Source organism: Pleuronectes platessa, chromosome 1, assembly GCF_947347685.1.
Source record: "Pleuronectes platessa chromosome 1, fPlePla1.1, whole genome shotgun sequence".
Classification (NCBI taxonomy): domain Eukaryota; kingdom Metazoa; phylum Chordata; class Actinopteri; order Pleuronectiformes; family Pleuronectidae; genus Pleuronectes; species Pleuronectes platessa.
This window is the reverse complement of record NC_070626.1, coordinates 15,465,901-15,488,443: the sequence shown is the minus strand read 5'-3', so window position 1 is coordinate 15,488,443 and position 22,543 is coordinate 15,465,901. Positions and strand designations below refer to the sequence as shown.

At 40.9% G+C, this 22,543-nt stretch overlaps 1 protein-coding gene across 2 annotated transcripts; it reads left to right on the top strand.

Annotated features, from left to right (window-relative positions):
• The first annotated feature begins 6,613 nt into the window (after positions 1 to 6,613).
• On the top strand, positions 6,614 to 21,258 carry fam120b (family with sequence similarity 120B). 2 transcript variants are annotated; one of them, XM_053423775.1, is made up of 15 exons: positions 6,614 to 6,897; positions 6,982 to 7,111; positions 7,636 to 7,826; positions 8,103 to 8,236; positions 8,677 to 8,799; positions 9,085 to 9,276; positions 9,622 to 9,892; positions 10,011 to 10,188; positions 10,565 to 10,666; positions 10,951 to 11,123; positions 13,106 to 13,198; positions 16,185 to 16,391; positions 16,616 to 16,769; positions 19,955 to 20,243; positions 20,324 to 21,258. In XM_053423775.1, the coding sequence occupies exons 2-15, from the start codon at positions 6,988 to 6,990 to the stop codon at positions 20,352 to 20,354; spliced, it is 2,262 nt and encodes a 753-aa protein (XP_053279750.1). In that variant the 5' UTR covers positions 6,614 to 6,897; positions 6,982 to 6,987; the 3' UTR covers positions 20,355 to 21,258. The 2 variants fall into 2 exon arrangements, with proteins under 2 accessions (XP_053279750.1, XP_053279751.1); XM_053423776.1 differs by lacking the exon at positions 20,324 to 21,258 and having other exon boundaries at positions 16,185 to 16,419; positions 19,955 to 20,094.
• Positions 21,259 to 22,543: the final 1,285 nt, after the last annotated feature.

The following is a 22,543-nucleotide window of genomic DNA, read 5'->3' as shown; positions in this document are numbered from 1 at the left end:
ATATATATTTATCTATCTATCTATCTATCTATCTATCTATCTATCTATCTATCTATCTATCTATCTATCTATCTATCTATCTATCTATCTATCTATCCATCCATCCATCCACCCATCCATCCATCCATCCATCCATCCATCCATCCATCAAAATAATGAAATGGGGGGAGCTGCTGATTGGGGTTTCCCTGTCACACTTATCCTTCAGCTCATTCTGCACAACACAGCAGCACAACAAAGATCCAGAGCGGGGCCTCCATCTCACTGACTGCTCTATTAATGTGTTATAGCAGGTAGTGATGCCCTGTATGAAGAGCAGGTTGTACAGAGCACTATATGATGTTTACACACACAAACACATGATGAACGACAGCTCAGACTGCTGCACCCTCTGTGTTTTCATCTGCTGCTGTCCCCATCATTAGGACCTTCCTGTCAACACATACAGTGCTGACGTCTTGTCCTTGTGTTGTAGAGGAGCTGGTGGTGTGTTATCACTGCATACTTGTGATGACCCGACGTGGCTATAATTCCCTCTGGGTCAGTGTACAGATGAATGAGAGGCCTGTGTATAATGTGTCCATGATATGCTCTTTTTCACTCCTCCATGCTGATTGAAGGGCCTTTAACCTTAAGCGTTAACACTATTATCTTTGGCTGCCACCGTCTTCCCCTTATACCCGTATGTGTGTTTAGCTATAGGACGCTGCTCATTTCATTTTACCACTTGATTTTCAGCCCCCTCCTCAATGGCCTACAATGCTGCTATGTGGCGTGGCGTAAAATCCCCCTGCTAAAGCCTTTTATTTACACTCATCCCGACTTTCAGAGGTCCACGGTGCTCTTTCTCTCCCTCCCTGTATTAGGCCAATATATACCATCAGTCATTCATCACCATGACGTGGCACACATTTTCCGATTAGGCCAGCAAACCATGACTGAAAGGCATGGTGAGATGGAAAGTGACCCCCCCGCCCCCCCCCCCCCCCGGTTTACCAACAGCAAGATGACATTTTCCCCTAAAACACAATTTATGCCAGGAGACTTTCTAATGGTGTTTTAAGGAAACTGCAGGAACTCCTCCCCTCTGATCTGTGTGTGCGTGTGAGTCCACGTGCATGTGGATGCGTGTAGGTGTTTGTGTGCCTGTGTTTGAGTTTGTGTGTGTGTGCACGTGCGTGTGGATGCGTGTAAGTATTATTGTGGATGTGAGTAGATGTTTTTCGTGTGTGTTTTTGTGTGTTTTTGTGAGGTTAAAAAATTGTAAAACGTAAAAGTGCTTTTGTATTGACTATGCATATTCTTGTAACTACGTGTGTGCGCGTGTGTGTTTGTGTGCATATGCGCGTGTTGTGTGTGTTTTGTGTGTGCGTGTGCGAGGTTAAAAATTGTTTAACTGGGGGTTGATTGTTTAACTGAAGTGCTTTCCTATTGTTTATGTGTACGTGTCACTACGTGTGTGCGCGCGCGTGGGTCCGTGTGTGTGTGCGTTTGTGCGTGTGTGCGTGTGTGTGACCAGGAGCTCTGTGACACGCAGGGGGACAACAAAGGAAGAGGTCTCGCGCCCCGCCGCCCATTCATCCCTTTCTCTCGCGCAGTAATTCCCATTGATTCTTATTGAAGGCCGAGTCGCGAGCCCCTCGGGGGAGAACCGTGTGATTTGTGAAGGGTCGCGAGGACAGGACACGCCCCTCCTCGAGCCTGGCCATCTGCTCACCAAACACCACAACACCAACCAACCACCCTCACCTCCATCTCTCTGTAGAGTCTCTCCATCCCTTATCTTCTTCCTCTTTGCCAACCTCTTCCTCCCATCTCTCACTCATCCCCCCATCCCTCACTCCATTTCTCTCTCTCCATCCTCTCATTTACAGGCCACATGCCTCTGTATGTGAAGCTATGCTGTGGGTCCATGGGCCAAAGCACAGTGGAGGCATGCAATGGGTATGCTGTGGCCATATGGCCTGTGTGTGTTTGTGTGTGTGTGTGTGCCAAGAAATGGATGGATGGCCGTCGTGGGAACCTCCACATCATCACCATCACACCGAACACCACACACACACACACACACACACACACACACACACACACACACACACACACACACACACACACACACACAGACACACACACAGTTGCACATAGCATGGCAGGCTTTGGTCTGGTTAGATATAGAAAGCTCACAGGGACGCCGGTTCCTTCAATTTGAGCAAGAACAAATGTCACAGCTACTAAAACCACTGCACACTGACATGTTTAATTTGTACACAGGCTAAACAAGTTCATAAAACCGCAGAACGGAGACAAATTTTCAATTTGACAAATGCTTTAAATCATTGGAGTGCTGTTATTGCATTATTCTATGTATTGTATCCATCATGTATTTGTGTCAGCATTACTGAAGAAACACCTGAAATGGATTTGGCCGAGTCTCCATCACGATTACATCAGGGCAAGTACTTTCACTGTTGTGGTACTTTTTTATTTTACTTGAGTACATGTTGTGAGTACTTCCCTCATCACTACAGGCAGACCGACAGACAGACAGGGGATCTTTCCTGTGCGGATTATAAGGATAACAGCAGAGTCGAGTGGCCAGGTCGGCTGTTGGTGCAATGGATAAGAATCCCCAGCAACAGCAACAGTTTGATGCCAGAAACCCGAGACCCTGCTGTCCCCTCCCCATCTGAGCCACAAAGACCTGAGGCTGCCTATACCTACCATCCCACTCAGGACTGTAGCAACTCATAACACCTGTTAGCCTCAGTGTGTGAATCAGACTGACACTTACTGATACGTTTTTTTATTTAAGTGAGTAAGTGCATTTAATGTAAAATTCCTATTTGGAGATTTTGTATTTTTTCGTTATTCTTTTTACGTTTCATCCCCAGTAGCTTCAGCGTTACATAAAGACATTTTTATCCCTCTGGTGTCACACGTCCTGTACGTCTGCTTGGTCCACTGCTTCCCTCAGTGAAAAGCTGAAGCAGTGGAGTCAGTTCATCAACTAGTTCATTGATAGATTTATTCTAGTGATCACTTAAATCAATTGATTTTTCAAGCTAAATTGCCAAGCACTGTTCTAGCATTTCAATCTGTGTTCTTTGTTATATTAAACTAAATAGTGTTGCATTTCTTCTTGGATTTAGAAAAAAGTTATTTCACCTTGTGTCACGTTGTGCTACCTCCCAGAAAAAGTAAAGTATGGACTTTCTAATTTTTAGTTTGATATTGGCACAACTAAACCTTATGGAAAACTTCTATATGTTTTGTACATCATTTCCTTGATATTTTGTAATTCATCATGAAAAAAATCCATTCTGAAGGTTTGAGCGGCTCTGGGGCAAAGTTACAACAATAAATCTACTTTTGATGATGTGGCAGATTTGTGCTGACGACGACCCAGCTGTTTGATTTGGACTTTAAAAAAAAAGCAAATAGGCAAGTAAGCAAAGAAAACAATGCATTTTGAACAAATCACACACTCCCTGCTCCCCGAGCTCCCTGTCCCGTGGCCCCCCTGGGGGTCCTTGGCCTTTGGTTTGAGAACCAGTGGCCTCCAGCAGCAGGATTAGCCAGACCAGCTGCCCAGAGAGACCCTGGGCCCTGGACGCTGACACCAGGCCTGACCCCAGGGTGGCTACTATCAGGGACACTGAAGGGATCTTGGCAGCCCATAGTGTGTATGTGTGTGTGTGTTGTTCATTCAGTTGGACAACTGTTGAGCCAGTACAGATCTGGGCAGCAGTGCTCTTTGTATGTGTGTGTGCGTGCTTGTATGGTCAATTCTTTCCGGGGGTTAACTGCTGATCCAGTACAAATGGGAGGTATTGGGGGGTAGGGCTGAGGGCAGTCGTGTGCTCCTGGAACATCTGCCTCTGTTTCTCCTGAGTCAAGCTTTGGTCAGGAGCAGGGAGGAGAGGGAGGCCACGGGGGGGGGGGGGGGGGGGGGGGGGGGGGGACTCAAAGAGGAGAAGGACGAGTCAGTGTTGGAGGAGGAGGAGGAAACTGAAAAGATCCAATGTGATTAGGCAACAGACCCAAACACTGAATGCTGCAGATGGGATGCAGGATTATGTAAGTCCTGTGTCAGGCCTGGTTATTGTGTTCACGTATAGAGACTATATGAATGTGCACTGTATACATGCATATGTGTGATCATCCAAGTGCTTTCAGGATGCAGAAACACTACGCTCGGTCAAGAGATCAAGCAAATATGGAGCTGAGTTTGATGATGTACAGCCAAACAAATAAAAACAAGCAAAAGGGCAATTTACTCTAAATTCATATCAAGACAATTTCCATGACCAGGAGTTACAAACCCTGGGCATATAATGAAAAGTCCTATGGTGCTCATACGTCCCATTTGTCCACATGTATTTCTTACTTTAATCTAGAGCTGCTATGATTGGACAAATAGCTGATCAATACATTCATAATCTGCAACAATTTTGATAATCGGACACAACAGCTGTAATATAAAGTTTAGAAATGGCCGAAATTTTGAGTTTGCTAATTCCCTTTTATCTCTTTTATGAGAGTTACGTGTGGGTTTTGGATTGTTGATGAATTCAAACAAGATAAATTAACACATACACCTCGAACTCTGGGAAGTCATGGCTGCCTTATTTTAACCTTGGTTTTACTTCTAACTAACTATTCTTATGTCATATATGTGGTATTGGTACGTTTGTGTCTGATTTTAACGTTTGATCTGATTTCATTATTTATGTTTATTTGTGATGTAAGGTTTCCTGGTGTGTCTAGAGAGGCATTGTGAAACAAACTGTATCATTATAATCCTTAATATTAGATAATTGAAGACTTAGTTAATTCATTTTGAATGAATATGAGAAACTTATCCAGAAATCCTTCATAACCCTCTTTGTCCAACCATCTCCCTCCTTAGTGACCTCCCTGCACTTCATATATCAGACTAACCCATTTCTAACAGGATTAGATAAGAAGATAAACTGATTATGGTTACTGATTACTCAAGACAACCAGCTACTGTCAGAGCCTGATTCACGATCATAATCAGCAGCCTTAATAAAAACATGACTTTATGACACACAACGTCCTCTGTACAATATAACAGTGTGTATATGTGTGTGTTTTGATAATATGATAATAAGGCAATTCATGGGGTAGGAGCAGGTATTAATTCAACATCTGCACATGCCCACCACCTTATTTCCCAAAAGCCCCCTTAGGAGATTACTAAGATTACTTTAGTTTGTATAATGTTAAACATATCAGCCATTGAAATTTGTGGGCCAAGTTGTTAGTCTATGCGAGTTTTCATGGGTTTGGTGGTCATAACTTTTTGTGCAATCCTTTGGTACAGATTTACAACCACAGCTCCTCCCTTCCTGAAGATCGGTTGAACGGGAGGGGTTAGAGTGTCTTCCCTGTCCATAAGAGCATCTGGCTAAGGAACGACAGATGCTGACAGCTGGACTGACAGCCAGCATATGTCCCTTTTCTTTAGTCCTGCTCTGCTCAGACAATGGAACTGAGGGGACGGGGGGTGCTTTGTGTTAAGAAGGTAGACCTAATAGCTTGTGACTCCCCATTCTCCAGGAGAGCTTGGAGAGCAATTAGCCCGTCTCTGATCCTAGCCTGAAGAGTTATAATGGGAAGACAGAGCCCACAAAAACCTCAACTGTCCATTCTCATTCATGATACGTTAGGATGTTTATACTTATACTACAGCTGTGTCACCCCTGTGATGATCTAAATCAGGTGTTCAAACTCCATCTCAAGTATACATTTCATTTTTATACCTGCATAGAACATTGTATTTATTGGAATCACCAGTGGTATAAAGGAAGTCAAGTACTGTACTTAACTCCAGTTACATGTTTTGGCGATAATTTATATGCCACATAATTTCTACCTTACTACTAAGAGATGCAGTTTCTAGTTACTGTTATTGTAAGATAGTACATAACATACCACGAGGGTTATGAAATACAATATAGAACTCTTTGTTAAAAGTTTTGTGTGGCTCCTTATCATGTTCAGATGTATATAAGTTGTATATAAGTAATTAGCAGTTCCACTAAAGAGACACTTCACCTTTAAGCTTCTCACAAAGGTAAATTTTTAACAGACTGAGGCCTGAAGAGGTACAGTAAAGCCAAATATCACAAAAAAGATAATATTCTTATGATTCCCCAACATTTATCTTGTGTCATTTAATGAGATTATCTTTATACAACTACCTGCAACTGCTCAGATATGGCAGTTTGCAACTAAGGCATGGATCTATCAATAATATTAATAATGCATGATAATGTATCGTCACAGAAACCAGGTACTTTAACTTAATTTGTATATATAAGTTGTATTATGTGATAATAAAGCACCTTGTAACTGTGTTTTGAAATTATTATTACCATTATTTTTAAGCTATTATTATTATGACTGACGTGCACCTCTGAAAGTAGTACATATACTTGTATGACGTGTTTTACACAGTATTTGGAGTGTTATTTAAGTTTCAGTAAGTTTGTTTCACCACTGTTCATGGGAGACCTGACTCCATGCGCTGAGCACGTGCGCTTTGTTTAGTAACGTGATGACGCCACGCGTGCACAACAGGAAGCAATTTGCATTTACATCAAAACACAACACGTTAGGTGCACCTCGTTTGTGTAGAACTATTTAAAAGTACTCATTGTCTTGTGTTTTAACGTAGTACCCGAGTGTAAAATGAGTTTACAGGTTTTACTTATGACGCGACAAGTTGGCTCGTGAGGACAGGAGACGCTGCTGCTTCTGACTGAATGAGATTAACTGTTGGAAGCTAAGCTAACCGTTAGCATCCAGCTCCATTCACTGAGCAGAGCCACTAGGCGAGGTGTAGGGTAGAGGACGTGGGATTATTCTGGGGTAATACACCTTCTTTTCTAAGTTACCTCTCCAGTTCCCAGTGAAACCAGTCTGACCGTGTGTGCTGCTGTGTGTTGCGTGTAGGGATCGATGGGTGTGAAGGGTCTGCAGAGCTTCATGCAGCGCTGCTGTCCAGAAGTGTGTGTGCCTGTGAACCTCAGAGAGATGGCCTCACAACATGTTGCCAGTAACACAGCCACAGCCCACAGCACAGGTAGAGTGATGTACAAGAATATATCTTATTAAACTCCAAATACATTTGAAAGCTCCTTTACCTCACATGCTCAACGTCCCCTTTACCGCACAAACTCAGCTGCAAGTCTGTTTTGTCAAGTTAACAGAATATAAAGCTACTAGGGCTCAAAGTACAAGGACAAATATATATTGGTGCTCAAAGAGTACATACGTCCACCAAGACCCTACAGTCCCCTGGAATTTAATCAAGCTGCACCTAATTTCACACACTCATAGTTACCATTTCCCTCCACCTGCCTGACTTTTCTCATCAAGATCCATGAATTTCCCCCTTGAAAATCAGTAAATCGTTGAAAAACAACCCAATTCACAATGTTAAAGATAAGATAAGTTTGGTGGAAATCTGTTTAGTTGTTTTTGTGCAATCTTGCGCTCAAACAAACAAAGCAAACAACAAACAAAAGGACAGGGGTGAGGACATATGGGGTTAGTGCGGACGTGCTGGCTCTCTCTGAGACACTCGTGTTTTCACTCTTCATCAAGGTCCCACACTCGTTGTGGATGGGATGGCTTGTCTCCGCAACTGGTACACGTGTGAGAACTGGGTCTGTGGGGGGCAGTGGAGGGAATACATGGAAGTCCTGAAGAGCTGGGTGGAGGTGTTCAATTCCACCGGCATCAGACTGGTCTTCTTCTTTGATGGAGTGGTGGAAGAGCAGAAGAGACGAGAGTGGGTGAGGAAAAGATACTGTAATCTGGAGCTGTTGAATATGAGTGAAATTGAGCTGTAGTGATTTCGCTGTAACTCTACATATCTTTAAATTGCACCGGCTGGAAGACTCTCAATTCACTTCTGTCTTTAGTTACAGATTTAATGAACAGATAATGTAGACATTAGCATTGAACTTCTGTCATCTCATCAAATCAGACTTTGCTGGGCTTGGAGTTTACTCAGTTGCTCTTCTGAGTTCATGCAGTCTCTGTATTCAAAGGTCCTCTCCTGTCTGTAGGTGAAGAGGAGACACAGAGTGAACGGGCAGATTTCAAAGATATTTCGGCACATCAAGGAACACGGAGAGCAGCCTGGGAGACAGCTCTTCTGTCTGCCCTCTGGTCTGGCAACATTCACATCCTTTGCTCTCAGGTTAACATTTATAAACTAGAATGGCAGAAGAGTGCATATCTCCACCAAGGCCCAACACCCTTTTTTTCATCAGCATCCATGAATTGTTCCCTGGGAAATCAGTTAAGATGTTGAGAAACACTCAATGTAAAAAAAAAAGTATTCTTCTCTGACCCAAATTGCATATATCCATCAAATGTTGTGGTAATCCATCCAGTAGTTATTGTGTAATCCTGCTAATTAACAGACAAACAACTAACGTGGATGAAAACATAACATCCTTGGTGGAGGTACAAAACAATTCTGCAGCCCTTTTTTGGGCTTTATACAGTGTATGATTTGATAATAAAGCTGGTTATGTATATTGAAAAAAATCTTACTTCATTACATGAAGTTTGATCTGATGAGAGTTAATGTTCCTGCTGTTAATGGAAGAATTACTGTTATCTGTTTTTTTCAAGGTCCTTGGGGCAGGAAGTGTTTTGCTCAGTGCAGGAGGCTGACTTTGAAATTGCCAGCTACGCTCGTCAGCATTGCTGCATGGGTATTCTGGGACAGGACTCAGACTTCATCATATACGACAGGTTTGTCAAAATGATCATGTATTATATTTAATAAATACCAGCTATTAGCACCATCAAAGATTCTTCCCACTTTAGAATCACAGCTTGCACTTCATAAGTTAAATCTTTACCTCAAACATGAGCTGTAAGATACTTTGCTGTTGTTGGATTAAAAAAATGCAAGGCAGAATTTCTTGTATCGCACTAAAAAGCAGAGTGTCATAGAATCTAGCACTTCATGTTATTGATAAGTCATTAAATCTAAATAAACTGTATGATCTGAACATGTGGTTTGGATTTTTTAAGTGCCCCCTACTTGTCGGTGGAAAAGCTGCATATAAACAGCTTCACCACCGTCCTGTACGACCAACAGAGGTTCTGCCGAGTCATCGGACTAGCTGTCAACCAGCTACCACTGCTGGCTTGTCTCCTTGGTAATGATGTGGTGGCAACGGAGCAGATGCAGCACATCAGGAACAACGCCATAGCAACATACAGGTGTCTCTTTACTTTGGTGTTTGCTCAGAACAACAGTTCCTCTACTACTGAATTTTAATTTAGTTTTTTATCCAATTCCAACAAATACCAACTATTTTTGGCTGAATCTGTTTAGTTATAAAAATATTGAGTTCAATTCAATTATTTTCGAAGCCGCTTTAGTCACATTTAGAAAACTATTTGACCTTGTTTTATATTCAGTTTTCTTAGTCAAGGTCAAGAGCAATTTTCAGTTGCAGACCAAAATGGACAAAAATCATCTTGTTAAGACGCTTGACAGTTCGTCAACTTAGTTGAACTTTAGATGAGGGCATTCAATTACAGCTTTGCCTCATTCGTTCCCAGGAAAAACAATCCTGCACCAGACCATGGTGCTCCACAGGTGGAAATGGTCCTAGCTGTATCCCAGTATGTGAGCTCTTTGTGGGGCGGAGAGGAGGAAGAGACTGGGCACATCCTTCAATGCATGAATCTGTCAGCTCCTCACAGAGAGCTACTGAAGAGAGGGATCTGCTCTTACTTAGTACCTGGACAGGAAGCCCTGCAGCGAGGTGACATCTCTTCAAGTCCCTCCGCCTGTGCCATGGAGAAATATGTTAGTCCAGAAACATTAAAAGTATGTAAAGTTTCATATACTGTACATGTTCCGTGTGTAACTTGTCGAAGTCATATTAGGTCTGACCATACTAAATGCCAGATTGTCTGTATAATGTTTTCTATGTGGTTTTCCCCAGGCATGCAGAGAGAAGCATGTAGCAACAGAGGGTTTTATGGTTTACCCTGTTTTGTATGAGGGGGTCGTCGAATGTAGCAACACTTTGGAGGATGAGGAGGACACTGAACTGTTGCCCCAGGCCCTCGTCTTCAAACCCTGCAGACAGCGCATCTATGGACTGCTGCTTGGTCATGATGGTAGGACAGTAAATCAATACCGATATTAACACTGATCAACACGTTATGATTTCAAATTTTTTTTCTTTTCAAATTTGTAAAATCTTACTTCATAGAAGGTATATGCACAACATGAATTCATTCAGCCCCTCCTGACTCCAGACTTCAGACACGTGGGAACTGGGTAGAAACATCATCATTTGGTCTTCATGAACACTAATGACTAATGTCATTATTTGCATATAGAGCAGGAAAGTGAGATCCGATCCAATGTGCTAACAGTAGACTCATTCAGGACTCACTTTAATAACAGATGTGAACAGGGCAATAGACACAACATACTAGAAATACAGGCTTAGCTGTGGAGCCTTGACTTTGTCTTCTTGTGTGTTTGTAGGCAGCACTGTTGACACTCCAGCGATCAGGGAATGGTTTGTCTTCCCCGGAAACCAATTGAAGAAACCAGACATGGTCCATCCTGTCCCAGTCAGCCTCCCAGGTGCTGCACCTGCTAGTTTCTTAATATCTATCTCTCTGTATTCCTGAGCTCAATTTAGGACTGAACATTAGTCAAGTTGAATTTTGTTCTCAGCGGGAGGATGGTACACTTTCAGCATTGTATATAAAGTATATACAATGCTGAAGATTTTTCTCGGAATAACGTTTCCATCGGTTGTCAGTTTTACTCTGCTTCTTGTTGGCTAATACCCTAACCTTAATACAAGTATATATTAAATGATTATATATATATTATTTATTAATACACTTCATCTACATTTGTAGGTGGTCTTCCCAGTTTGGACTTGTTGTGGTTCGGCATTGGTTCTGATGTTACTTCCCTTCGTCTGACGTCCTTTCTTACGATACTTGACTGCCAGGACTTCATTGAGTTGTACGGCACCATTGAAGTCTCTCTCCTGGCTGTACTCTGTCTGGTCACTTACATAGTCCTGCAGGTAATGTCAGATCTTTCTTTAGCATCAGATACTTTTAGGAGGGTGATGACAATACAACCATAGGAAAAATAAGAAAGAACTCATAATCTACTTAATGTTGAAAACAAAAGTCAAATTAACTAAAGTGGAAAAGATGGAAATACCTTGTCTAACTACATATAATTCTCCAGCTGATGGAACTAAACTTTGAAAGATAGATTTGTACATTACACACTCTCGTGATTTAATTATTGGACTGGATAACTGGCATATTTCATGATTCAGCCTCTATTTACATGTTTAGAAACAATTACAAATTGAAAATGTAATTCATTTTTATTTACTTCTAATTGGAAGTAAGTGATTTTATTCCACTTCTTCCTACTCATTTGATGAGACGTCATCAAATGATGACGTCTCCGCGGTGACTGATTTGTCTCTTGGTGTTCAGTGGCCAGGCTGCATGTTTGGCTTTGCCTTCAATGAACAAGTTAAGCTGTTAAATTAAACAGTTGTGTACTCAGTTTGTATTTGGGCGTTTCCACTGAGATAATGTTAGTATATGTGTTATACAGCTACACCTGATGATTTATGTAAACAGAGAACGAAAAGACCAATCGTATTTGGTGACAATTAAAACACACAAGTCAGCTTTTGAATTGGGATTTACATCTATAACACATATACAACAATTATTGTGCTCTTAATTCTAGGTGTGATGTGAAGTTAAACATGACTTGTTGACTGTGTTGTGTTGTTTTGGTCATGGCTTGGTGCGAGCCATTATCACCCACTGAGTGCCCAGTTTAGCCACAGACACAGGTCTGTGTAAATTAAGCTCTTGTGTCAACAAGAGGTCTGATAACCACTCAAGGGCTTTGAATATTCAAAGAGAAGCTTAATTTGCCTCAGTTCTTATTTTGTTTGTAAAATTTTAAGTATAAACATATGTGCTCTTTGTAATCCTGTTGAAAGAGAAATTTGAAAAGAATCAGAGGTTTTAGTTTTCTGTTTGTACATTTTACATTGACGTCAGCTGATGGAGCCGAGATCAGCGCAGTAGATTACCTGGATGAAGGAGCTTGCGTCATTTTGCAGATGATAAACAAATATTAATGTAGATTCATTAAAAAAGGTTCTGTTTACAAAAAAGAATCTCAAATATCACTTTCAAAATTGTCCATGTGGGAAAAATCTGTAAAGTGTTCCCTTCCACTGTACTATAAAATCTGATAAGTTCATTAAAGAGTCATTAAGATTTTGCTCAACAAAAGGAACTATGCTATTTAAATGAAAAAGAAAACAGTCAGATTCAAACATATGATTAGTACATTTTTAACAAACTAACTATTTAGGCCTCGCTAAAAGTGAGGGCTTTCTACAATTGGTAATAAATTGTGCTCTTCATAATTTTACCAATAACCGTTCTGTCATGCAGAGTTGAACACTTAAAAGCTCCTTTTACACAACCTGTTCATGTTCTGCTTTTGAGGAAATTGCAGAGCCAACATCACACATAGGGACATGTTTGGCTCAGCGTAAAGCTAAAATGGCAATATTATGAGATCTCTGTTTCAAAGGGCCTGAAGATGTAAAGATTTTGTCAGAGAGACGGACACTTGGATCCAGTCATTTAAATGGATATGAGACCAACAAACAGGCAGAGAAGCAGCTTGTTACATGGACCGTTAGACGAGTAGACGATCAAAGATGAGGCAGACAACAGTAGCTGTTGTTGTCTGATTCCTGCTGCATTCACATTCCCTCATCACTCTTCTGTTTAGATAGCTTCAGGGTTTGTTTGTTTTGAACACACAACTGGGCAGCCATGTTTCTGTATTCAGCATTGTTTCTTTTGCTTGAGTTGTCGCATAGAGAGCAGACAAAACAAACTGACCCATGCAGAACACACACTGGAATGTGATTGAATTGGCAGACCATATATTTTCCCTTGTGTGTGTGTGTGTGTGTGTGTGTGTGGGTTTGTGTGTCTGTTTTATCAGGTACCGGCTGTATCTCAAGAGGACGTTGATGCTTACCTTAGTCAGGGCGTCTGTCTGAGCATGAAATCTCCACAGGAGCTTCAATACATCAAGGTTAGTTAGAAGCAAAAAGACACAGATAGTGAATAATGTCCTGTTTTGTTTTTTTAAACTTTTCTCACTTTCAATAAAAATGTGGTTCAGGATAAACATAAATTTTAAGACTTTTGCTTAAATTGTATGTTTTGATTGAACCGAACTTGTGATGTTGTATTTCCTGCTGCAAGAAGTCAATGTTTTCTGCAGTTCACACTAAACTAAATCATCTTGTGGCAATCAGAGGTCAGAATATGTTTCCAGGTTTAGAAAGTGAAGAAAAAACAGACGGAACTACAAATAAACTGTTTTTTGAGAGTCTCCATCTTCTTACAACTTCCTAATAGAACCCAGAAGGTTTCCAGGTCTGTTATTGTTGTGAGTACTTTTTATATTGCCAGTGCCAGTGTAAAAAGCCATTCAAAGAGTTTCATTACAGATTAGGTTGTAATATGAGAATATCACTGAAACAGCAAACAGTTAAGGATCAAACAATAAGAAGTTCTGCCAAATAGGAGTGTTGTGTAAAATGATTATTTTCATATAATGTCATGGTTAATAGCTGATTAATCTTCTCCCGATGGACAACTTGTTGCACCTCTAGAGACAATTGGCATTTTATTCTGATAGATAAAACTTCGGTATGATCACCTTTTACACCACAGTGGGTTCATTGATTACTGGTGCTGTGTCTGCTGACGTTGGTAGAACATGGAGGCATGTTACTGAAACTTTTCCAGTTTCTGAAATGTGGGAATTTTTCTTGTAACTTGTGATAAGCTTTTTCTCGATCTTCAACTGAATGATTAAATAACTATTAGGTTATTTCATAATAATAATAATCATTAGTTGAATATAAGTGAGCTGGGTTGATGTGACTGAAACTAGAATCAGAACCCGCTGTGCTCCACCATTCTCCGAAAAAATAGCCATGCTGTTCACGGTGTTGTAGACCAATTTATATTTACTGCTTAATTACCATACTTATGTCTAGTAATTTGTATTTTTGCAGCTTGTCTGTTTTCTACACAATAGTTAGGGCTGGGCGTTGATTTGAATATGTTGTCTGGAAGAGGTTCAGAGCTGCAAGAGGGGGGGGGGGGGCTAACTGAGGGACAGCTGTTTGGATCAACTACACGCACACAACATGCACGAAAATACACTGTGATGTGGAAAAAAAATCTATTTTTGATTGTGCATTTGTATTTTCACATCAGTTTGTGTGCACATTTTACAGAAAGTTGCAGATTTGCACATCATCCTCCATTCAACACATAACTGCACAAAGTGAATATCATCCTCTTTTTCATAACAGCAAAATAATAAAAACAATAATAATGATAATTAAAAAAGAAATTGTTTATTCAAATGATAATTTATTAGAAAGAAGACTGTGTATTTAACTGAAAATAACAATCCCACCATGCGGGTGTTTAGAGGAAAAGGGGTAGTTGGTCGATTTTGGGATGCGTCGGTTTCAATGCAACATTCCTTCCCATGGGGCTTTGATTGTGTGTGTGTGTAAGTGTGTGTGTCACAGATAGAGTGTGCTGGCGACAGTTGCCGTTTGTCCTGGCTGACGTTCACCACATGGAGCTATTAACACACAAATTTGCACACTCTGCCCCAGTTGACACACACACACACACACACACTTGTGTTGTGTTCTCATGTTCTTCTAAATTTGACTCTCTCTTGTTTTGTCTCTCTTCATGTTGCTCTCTCTCTCTCTCTGTCTCTCTCTCTCTCTCTCTCTCTCTCTCCCCCCCCCCCCCCCCCCCCCCGCACTCCTTCTGGCTTTTATGTCTCTGTTCAGTTGTTCATTGTTTTCTGAAGGTGAAGCTCTGTTTGACTGGAAGCAGGTGGCAGGCAGGGCTGTGTGTGTGTGTTGTGTGTGTGTGTGTGTGTGTGCGTGTGTGTGCGTGTGTGCGTGTGTGCGTGTGCATACAGGTAATCCTTGTTATCAGTGCTATGTACCAGAGGACAGGTGATAGCTGAAAACACATGGAGAGCATCTGCCTGCTGTTATCATCGCTATCAGTCTCTCTGCCTCTCCATCATCCTTTCTTTCTTTATTGTCCTCCTCTGGTTTCTTTTTTCTTTTCATCTCTCCTTATTTGGTTTTTATCAATCTGTAATCAACAAAACCCTTCGATTTAATCATAATATATGAAGCCACTGTAAAAAAAATATAAACAATTGAATTACTTTAAGATGTATGGTACATAACCAGAGCATTAAGCATAGTGTAACAGTGTGTTTGTCTAGTTTACTTTGAGTGAAACTATGCAGAGACATTTCAGTGTCAGAAACACGTTAGATGCACAGATCCACAGATTGACACCTCACTGCAGTGGGCCATTGAACAGAGTGATGGAACATCAAAGTAGGTGGTCTAGGTCATATATAATTGTGTAATCCATGTGTCAGGATTGAACAGATAAGGTTTCGCAAATTGGGGTTGGAAACAGCAATTAGTTTAACAGTGGTGAGGGAAATTCTAAGGACTTTGGTCGGGGTGGCAAGTGAAGCATATTGAAGAAGCAGATGGTTCTTTACTGCAGGAGTGTGTGTATGATGCTGCATGTTTGTGAAGGTGTAATTGATTCCTCTGCCACTAAAGTCACAGTAAGTAGACTGAGGATAAAGAGTTTTCTGTCAAATGAAGACACATATTTTGTAATAATATTAATGGTTATTACAAGATTTATCAATCTCAAGACTAAATGAAAGAGCACGGACCCTCAGGCGAGTGACCAGCTGTGTGGTCTGGTGTTGATTGGGGTCGAGGATCCGTCAAGTGGTTTGTTAGACTTTGACCTGGAGGTATTTATTGCCCCATGTGGTGAAGTCAGTTGTGACCTGCTGGTGACTCAGAAAAGTCCCTGTTTCATTTGCAGATTCAAAGTACAAGTTTGTTGACAAAAGACTTACCAAACTATCCAGCAGTGTGATACAGATTAACTATCAGCCATAAAAAAAAGAATTCTTTCTTTGCTTTCAGCTGCCTTTCCTCTCCAGTCGTGCGGTACAGCTGGGATCTCTCTATGTCAGAGGACTGAGCCACCTGTTGGGTGCCAACTGTGCCAGCGGCTACCCGCTGCCCAACACTGCCCTGATGCCCTGGCACAGTTTTGATGGACAGCTGTTCCAGTCAAAGTACCTGCTGGCACATAGTGGGACAGAGACGACTGTGCTGCTGGATAGTGACGTGAGTGGAGATAGGAACATGGAAGGAGGTGGTATGGGTCAGGGGAGAGTTCATAGAATTTTGGAGAATTATTGGGAAACTATTATCTATGAATGTGTGAAAATGGTGCTATTGTAGTATTACAACAATGTTTATGTGGTTTATTTGACCAGCTTGATGTGTCTTTGTTTAAGCAGTATATGTATGTATATCTGACTAGTTGTGCTGTCTCCCTGTCTCTCCAGTCATCCTGTCTGTCCCTGTTTCTCCACCTGAGAGAGAAACTCATAGAAACCTGCAGGAAGCAAGACAGAGTCCTGCAGTCCAGACCAAGACCCAACGCACCAGATCTAAGTCGTAAAAGCACTTCAGCACGGGGATACAGAGAGACACATGCAGGTGAGAGGTCTGACTTACTAAATACCAAACCGTATTTTGTTTGACTTGCACCACCTTCTGACTGCTTCTGACAGATTTCTCTCAGTGCAAGAAGCCAATGTCTTTATCTTGTGACCAGAGTTTGTTTCTCAGCTAAGACCTAACAGTCCCCTTTCTCAGCTACACATTGGTGGCAGTCCCAAACCTTTCTCCATATTTGTTATCAGGCAGTGGCTGAACAAAGCCTAAACCCAAACCACATTTAAATCCCCTCATATCTCATCGATACATCCTTGGTTGAGGTATTTAAAGATTCCTGCTCCCTTTCAAAATTCATCTGGAATGACGGTAAACATGAACTCAATGCACTTTTTAAACGCTGAGATGGTTCTGTGTTTTAAAAGTGATGAAATTAAATGAATTCTTACTTCACTTTCCTCACTCTGACTCAACATTCCCTCTGTAATGTGTTTTCATGTGTCATAATGCTGCCGGGACTCCTTTTTTAAAACTCTCCTTGATGTTGAGACCATCCTGTTAAAAGTGTTTTGACCTGAATTAAGAATGTTATGGGGTTTCTCCTCCTTCAGCCTAGTGGTTTAGGTGCGTGCCATGTAACCACTATGTCCTCTGTTTAGAGCTGACTGTAGGACCTCTGTCACATGTCATATCCTTCTCTCACTCCCCATGTTGCCTCTCTGCTTACTTACCCACCAAGAGACAAAATCCCAAAAGACATGTTGTCAAAGTGTTAATATGATTTCTGTATTATAATTGATGCTCCAGTAGATTTTATGTTGTGATCTAGTCCATGTTTCTCCAAACTACGTGCACATAAAGAGGCTTCCACTGATCTGAGTGGCCAGAGCAAACTGGAGCTCATATGAAGAACTGATGAAAATATTCCTGGAGCTAAACCGAGAGGCAACATTATAATCTGATAGTTGATCTGTGGTTGTAGTTCCCTGGTGTCCCTCACAGAACCACATTACCCAGAGGGCTGTGCTGTAACAAGCTCCATGTGTGCTGTGGCCTTAATGCATACCATGGCGTGCACTCGCACACACACAAATGCTCACGTGCATGCTTGGGCCCAAGACTTGCTTTGTCAGTGCACTAGTAATAGTAGGTTTCTGTTTATAGGCTGGGAGAGCTCTATTTTAAGACACACAACAAGACGAACTGATTACAGGCTTCTCTCTTCTGTCTCCCCCTCCCTCCGCTCCCCTTACCCTCAGTTGTTCCCCTGTTTTACTCTTCAGCCAGTATTCTCTCTTCTCCTTCTCTCTGGTTCTTTCTCTCTGTTATCGCTGTCCGTCTCTTTCTGGTTCCCAGCTCTCTAACCTTTTCACCCTCTTGACATGAACTAGTTGGTTTTACAGAATGTGAACATCCTCTATAATGATTTTCACTGTAGTGTGCAGACTTACAGTAAGTCATGCTCCCTGTCGGTTCAAGGCAAGTCTGTAGATTTACACTCTCCGTCCGACTCTGTGATCAATCTCAGAAGACCACTCAGTGGTAGCCTATGAAATCCGAACCAGTTGTTCCGACTAATAAACCTTTTTGCGACCATTTTTCTGTTCGCCATGTCGATGGAGCGTCTCCGATTTGCACCAAACTGTCTGCTTTTGGCCCAAGTCTTGTGGGTCTCATGAGGATGTTTCTGGTTTTATAGATGGAAGGCTGCACTCTTTATACCTCAGTGTTTCATTTCTGCCAGACACAGACACCGATCATTACTACAGAACTGTGGGGATACGGAGTGTGTGTTTGAGAGAGAGAGACAGAGAGAGAGCATGTGTGTGCGTGAGAGCAGTGGTGGCGCTATGTGGTATCTTTGAGGGCCTGGTTTGGTTTTTGTTTGGAATCAGGCCTGATGTTTAGTCTCCTCAGCAAATATCTCCTCTGCCCGCCTGCCCTCACAATTACACTCCTGCAGTGAATCCAGTGTAGCTGCTCTCTTTTGACTTCTCAATATATTTCAATTCAAAATATACAAATGAAGTAAATAAAAACAACATCAGTTTCAGATTGAATCACCGTTTCTCTTAGACCACACTTGCTCTGGCTGTAGTGATGTACTTCTAATCTGTCTTCCAATCTGTCCAATAAACACATTTAAATCTCCTCTGATGTAGAAATAAAGTGCTGTGAACAAATCTTTCATCTTGCCCTAATTTTATTTGAGAGATCTTTTGGTTTTACTCTAAATCTAAATCAGGGAAACTTTCTGCAGACATAACAACCACTTAAACAGACGTTAAAACAGTTGTGATACTTGAGGTCTGTCTGACCCATTGTTCACCGATGTGCCTCATGCTTTCATGTGCTTATTTCCACACTTTCACACTCAGGCAGTAGATGGTGGGAGGATGGCGGCCTGCTTTGGCCTAACCAGCTACAACTCCAGCCTAAGTGGGACATGGATGTTTTATTTTCAGTGCTTTGTAATTCGCTTAAAATCTGCCACGTCCGTCAAAGTTCCATCAGAGAAAAGTGAGGATGAAAAAGAATGGTTGCATTAAACATTGAGCTTTGTGTTATTACGTTGATAATTGTTTTAATCCAGAACAGATCAAATGTTGACAACTGTGATGATCTTAAAAACTGTCATGAAAAGGAACATCATAAAAATCAGTTGAAGCTGTTCAAAAGTGGATCAGTGAGCTTTTTTTTTCTTTCTTTGAATACTTCAGTTTGTGTTTGTCAAATTTGATTATTGTTCAATCGTTCTGTGATTTAGACTTTTTTTCTTTTTTTTGTTGGTGGTGTTTTGTGGGAAGACTGGAAATAATTGTGGACAAATTTGAAAGGCAGATTACATGTGTTTGTCGCCTCTTTTCCTCCGAAATGGCCAAAATTTCACTATAACAGAATGGATGATGTATTTGGCTGTAATGTAAATTTTCTCATGACTAAAATAACTCTTAGAGCTGTTTCACTGAGACTGTGCTGTTCAACCAGCTTTAGTTTTCAGAGGCCAATTTTCACATCTACAGGAATACCTGCCAATCCCACTTTAACTTTTGAGCCTATTCAATTTCTCAAGTGAAACAATCACAGACAAAACACAGAATAGTCTCAGATGAAATTCATGTTACTCATCATCTAAAGCAGATTGAAAGAATGTGTTTTTCTGTGTTTCCTGCTACAGAAGTACAGCACACACTTGGTTCACTATGGCTTTGATTCCTCATCTTTAGGTTGGACCTCAGGTGGTGGTGAGGGCTGGAGGACGACAGGAGAGGTGAGAGGGGAGCTGCGATTTGAAGGTGGATGGAGTGAGAGAGGAGAGGAAAGAAGAGACCAACGTGAAAATGTCAACAGAGAGAGACTGGGGGAGAGAGGAGGACACGGAGGAGGAGGCCAACATTTTCATCCTCATTCTTATCCTGACCATCACAGTGGAGGTCGCCACAACATGAGCCATCTTCCTAGACAGTCCAGAGGTAGATCGTATCGCAGCAGAGGAAGATACCAACTGGCTCCCAGGTAACACCGACATGACACTAAAATCATTTATTCTACCTCTGTTCTCTAACGCCGGGTTTCCTCCTCTCCTCTGCTCTCAGATGGTCTCAGCCACCTGCACCAGGGACATGACTCGACCCTTAACAGAGAGCAGAGGATTAGTGGAGAGGGTTTGAGGAGTTAAGAGGATAGGAAAGTCGGGATGAAAGCAGAGAAGGAATCAGATTTCTGTGAACAAACTGATTAGTGAATTAGCCGTCAGGAATGTTTGTCTAAAGGATGCATTAGGTAGATAACTGGGTATTAAGAGGAGTCAGAGTGTAGAGATTGAGAAAAGTTTATATCATTCGCCAGTTTAAACTGAAATTGTCTTTTTGTTTTTCTTTAAAAATATCCTGTTGGGCTCCTTTACCTCAGGGAGATATTCTGTGTACTGGTACTCTGTGTTACTTTGAAGGAGAAATAACAGCACAAAGGAGAATTCGGCAAACAAACATAGAAATTCTTTGCAGTGAGAAGTGGATTAATGGTTAATCCTCAAGCCTGTTTTCACCTCTTATCTTTGACTATAAAAGGCCAAGGATCTTAAAAGCTATGTGTATCCAGCACCATAATCCTTTAAATAGTAATGGTTTGAAGAAGAAAAACAGGAGCTCTCGTATCGAATATCAGCTGAAACAGGACATTAGTGCTAGATATTTGTACACCTCTATAATCTGTTTCCAGGAACCTTTTGGGAGTCCAAAACAAAAATTGAGGCAACTACAGTTTCTTTTTTTTTATTCACAGGAGGATTTTGGCTGTTTGTTAGAGATACTAATAGATTTTAAACTGTAATGATTTTAATATCTTGATACTAAGCATTAGTGTCCAACCGATATATCAGTGACCCGATAATATCGACTAATTAGCCTTTCACAGACATGTCAGTATTCCTTTGTTTGCCTGTATGTGTACACATGAAAACTTTTATTTTACAGAATAAACAATTCAGATAAAATATTCATAAATAAATATTTACTTTGTTTAATTGCTATTCTTTTTATGTATTTGTTTTTTATTCTTTATTCAGACATTCATAATAAAGTTTATGGCCAATATCCAATTTTTTTCCTAGAAGTTAGAGAACTAAATTTCTATATTCGACCCCATCGACATCACATTTGAATCATTCCTGTGATGTGCAAGAAGCTTCAATTGTTCTCACGCTGACAGTATCGAGTGTGTGAAAATCACATTGCTGTGGAGTCTTAGTGTGTTTCCTGTTACACCATTAATGTCGTAAACACCACCAGAGTAAAAGGGGGAAGAGTGTGAGTGTGAGAGAAATGAACGGGGTTGATTCCGATTCGGGTGAGTTGGTTGATGAACTCGTCTCTGGATGACAGCACATTAACATGAACAGTGCTCGTGGGAGATTAATTGCCATTTTTATTTGGATGTTTTTCTAATTGTATGGACAGACTGAAATATATGTAAATTTAGCTTGTTATTTCAATTTAAAGCAAAGAGGACTATCAGTGGGTTTTACAGCTTTATAACTAGAATGGCACTTAGGAGAGCACATACAAAGACCCAACAGTCCCATTTAATTCAATTATGCTGCCCCAAACTGCATAAACTAGATATCAGTCCTCTAAATATACGTTTACGTTTTCCCATCAATATTCTTATATTATTCCATTGTAAAACAGTCAAAATGGGACAAAAAATACCCTGTCTGGCAATGTTAAAGAAAGTAATGGAAAAAAGATGGATCTGGCCTTTGATCCACATTCCCACCAAAGTTTTATGACCGATTCCACATCCTTCCACCAAGTATTGCTATAATCAGTCCAGTATAGTTTTTGTGTGATGCTGCTTAGAAACAAACATGCATCATTTTGAAAAGCAGCAGCTTTGGCTTTCCCGCTCTCCTGTAGAGACTTTTCACGAAACTTTACTATTTTGTATGATTGTTTTTAATACTCACCACAGTAACATCACCAGGAGCAAATGGAAGTTGAATGTTTTAGGCTGACATTGTACAGAACTATGTTTATGTATACAAACTCTTCTACGTCTGAGAAAATCATAACCTTGTGTGTGCTGTGTGTTTTAATTGAAGAAATATTTTTAGGCCTTGTTTAGAAAAAGTTACTTTTATGGAAATGTGACCTGAGGCCTTTTCAAACATGATGTTGCTATGAAGCAACGTCAGTTAGTTTATGAAGTATAGTGCAAGTGAAAAGGGGGCTTTTGATTTATTGGAAAACAGAAAACATTTCATCTTTGTGCCAGAGTTTTAGTGGGTTGCACAGGGGCAGGGGCATGAGGATCTG